Genomic DNA, 3,116 nt, shown 5'->3' on the forward strand with positions numbered 1-3,116 from the left:
TTGTTCTTTTTTGTAAAATTTTATAGCGTCAAAATTCAACATTTGATTTTTGAACTCCAATTTTTAAGCAGAAAAATCTATTGTTTTGCTATAAAGAGTTAAGCTAAAAAATTATTAAATGTACAAATAATAAATCAAGTCTAAATTATCTTATTACACATTTATTTTTGCCAAACAAATGCTACTTAGTTACATTTTTCAAATTTTTACTTATGTAAATAGCAAGTGACTGTGTGCTGTACCTAAAGAAAGATCTTTTTTCACTAGGAGCATGTCAAACAGTGTATATGGTTATTTATAAAAATTATACACTTAAACTATATGTTTGTAATATTCAAACTTAAATTTTATTGCATTTATCTAAAGTCTCTATATTTTAAAAATAACATAAAAAAAATGCAGTGTTCAATTCTCTACTTTCTCTAGACATTTATGGTTGTATATGAGTCTGATTTTTTAATTAACTACATAGTTTCTTTGTTAATTATAATGTTTAGCATTTATCAGAAAGAAAAAATATAAAAATATATTTCATCTCAATTTTTAAAAAACTTTGTAGATCTATCATATTCTTTCGATTTGTAAAATAGATAAATGTTATAAATTTATGCAGAAAGGGAATATATTTTTTATAGCTTTGCATTAATTTTATAATTTAATATTTAAACTGTGTTACAAATAGTACTGGCAGATTGTAAATATTTCAAAAGCTGCACAAAAATGATAATATTTTTAAAAACTACATTTACTTTTACCCAGTTATTATAACATGCTATTTTAAACAAAACATGAAAATTATTTAAAATAAATTTTTAATTATATAAAATAAAAGATTTAATTTTAATGACAGATAAAACTTTAAAAATATTACTTAAATTATAATTTTACTTAAATTGTGTAAAGTTTTAAAAATTAATTATACGACCTTAAAAAATTTAAAAGCTATATTTTTTGTTCTGATATTTTTATACAAAAAACAAATATATTTTTTTTATTTGTTAGTTTTATTTTTAATAGTAAGTCTTTTGTTTTGCGAAAATTTAGAAGATTTACTTAGGAAAAACTTGCAGAGGAAAATTTTAAACCAATGAGTGCTAACTTTTTTCAAAATAATTATAGCATTGCTTATACGATTAGTTTCGAAGATATGCAATTTTATTGTACAAGAAATACGATTGATCATGGTAAAATGAATGTTATCTTGTTTTTTATCACTGGTCTTATAATGGCTATGATCCTTTATCATACTTAAAAAGTGAAGTTATTAATGATTTTTAATTTTGCAAATGTGATAAGGAAAGGTCTTATATGCAGTTAAAGGGGTCTAATTTATATGATATAAAATTTCACAATCTTTGTCAGGTAATATTAGAATAACTAAAATCAGAACATTCATCTTTAGATATAATTCCAAATTTTAATCTTTTAACTAAAAATATATCGAATTGTAATTTATTAGTTTTGGATAAAGATTATCAGCCTGTATTTCATATTCAATGTATTAAAGATGGTATAATATGTACAATAAAAATACAAGGGAAAGATATAAATCTAGTAGATCATTTAAAAAATAATTTATTGCAAATAATAAAATATAAAAAGAAACGAAAAAAATTTTAAAAGTATTTTGATAATTTTGAATTTGTTAAGTTTAAGAATCTAAATAGAATTTATGATATTTCTAAAATCAATAAATCAATAAAGCTTTGTGGAATAAAAAACAAATATATAACTATAAATAAGTCTTACATTGTCAACGGAAAAAATAATTGCGAGTTGGAACTAAATCAAGAGCCCAAAGATATTCGTGTCAAATCTGAAAAATTATTGATAAATTTTCAAATATTGTCTCGGCCAAAGCATGTGCAATAATGATTTTGTTTAATGCACTTTCAAGGGATACCATTGGAGCTATTGTTGATGGGATTACTAGTGATACATCTAGTTTTATTACAAAGCATTAATATTGTGGTTAAAAGAGAATACACCAAGGTTACCTATAGAAATTAATAATGAAGCCAACAACGAGTATTTAAAATATAAATCATTGATTTTTAAAAAAGAATTACCCTCTGAAGAAGCAGAAAAAATCAAACCGTTTTATAATATTTTAGCAAAATGTGAGCTTATTACTGTTAGTAACATGAACGAATTGTTCTATGCATTTATTATTTGCAAAGCCTATGCAGAGAATTACTATCCTGGACTTTTGATTAACAATCCTTTTATACGTAATATAAAAGAATTTTTGGCATTAATCAATCACCTTTGAATGTACTAGAAATATTTTATACATTATTTAAAGATTATAAAAAATCATTAAATGCTATTAATCTTAAAGGAGAAAATTTAGTTTATGGTATTATAATAAAAGAAACAGGGGAAAGATTAAAAAATAAAAAGTAGATAAACTTAATAAATTTTTAAGATTAAATGCATTGTTATATTTTATTAAACTCCAATTATAGTAAACACTAACATGGGGCGATACCAACAATAGAGTTGTCTAGTGATGGCTGTGGCCTAGAGGCTAAAAGACTATTAGAAGAGTTGGAAATTATTATGCATGCATTTGACATTGAGATGGTCGAAAATGAGTTTTGAAGAAAAGAGATTTTTGAAAAGCAAGCAGAGCATTAAAAGTTTATATGGTACGAAATTTAATTACAGAAGAAAAGTTAAAAGAGCTACTAAAAAATTGATTCTGAAAATTAGATGAAGAAGAGGGAGAAAAAAAGAATAAAAAATATTCAAGAGCTGCCAAAAAAGATTTTAAATACGTTTATAAAAGCAATGCCTATAAATAAAAGTGGAGAAAGAACTGCAGCTGTAAAATGTTTTTTTCTGTGATAAAGTAGGATATAGGGCGAGAAATTGTTATTCCAGAAGGGCTAAGAAAGTGTTCTTAAAGATTTATAATAAAATTGATTTAAGTTTTTAATGTGACAGTGTATCAGAAATAACGACTAATAGAGGTTATTAAAGGACCGATACGGGAGGAAGAAAACTTAAAGCACAAGAAAAAATATATGTGAGCAAAGGTGATTATAAAAGGAAGAAATTGAATTTAGAGGAGTATGTAAAGAAATTTAAGGAAGTTTTAAGGGAAGATACGA

At 23.7% G+C, this 3,116-nt stretch overlaps 1 protein-coding gene across 1 annotated transcript; it reads right to left on the bottom strand.

Annotated features, from left to right (window-relative positions):
- Positions 1-493: 493 nt before the first annotated feature.
- Positions 494-643, bottom strand: AAJ76_2250001096 (hypothetical protein; the record flags this gene model as incomplete). Its single annotated transcript, XM_024474662.1, has 1 exon — positions 494-643. One exon carries the CDS (start codon positions 641-643, stop codon positions 494-496), a length of 150 nt encoding a protein of 49 aa, XP_024329546.1.
- Between the last annotated feature and the right edge of the window lie 2,473 nt (positions 644-3,116).

This window comes from Vairimorpha ceranae (genome assembly GCF_000988165.1).
Source record: "Vairimorpha ceranae strain PA08 1199 chromosome Unknown NODE_225, whole genome shotgun sequence".
Taxonomy (NCBI): domain Eukaryota; kingdom Fungi; phylum Microsporidia; family Nosematidae; genus Vairimorpha; species Vairimorpha ceranae.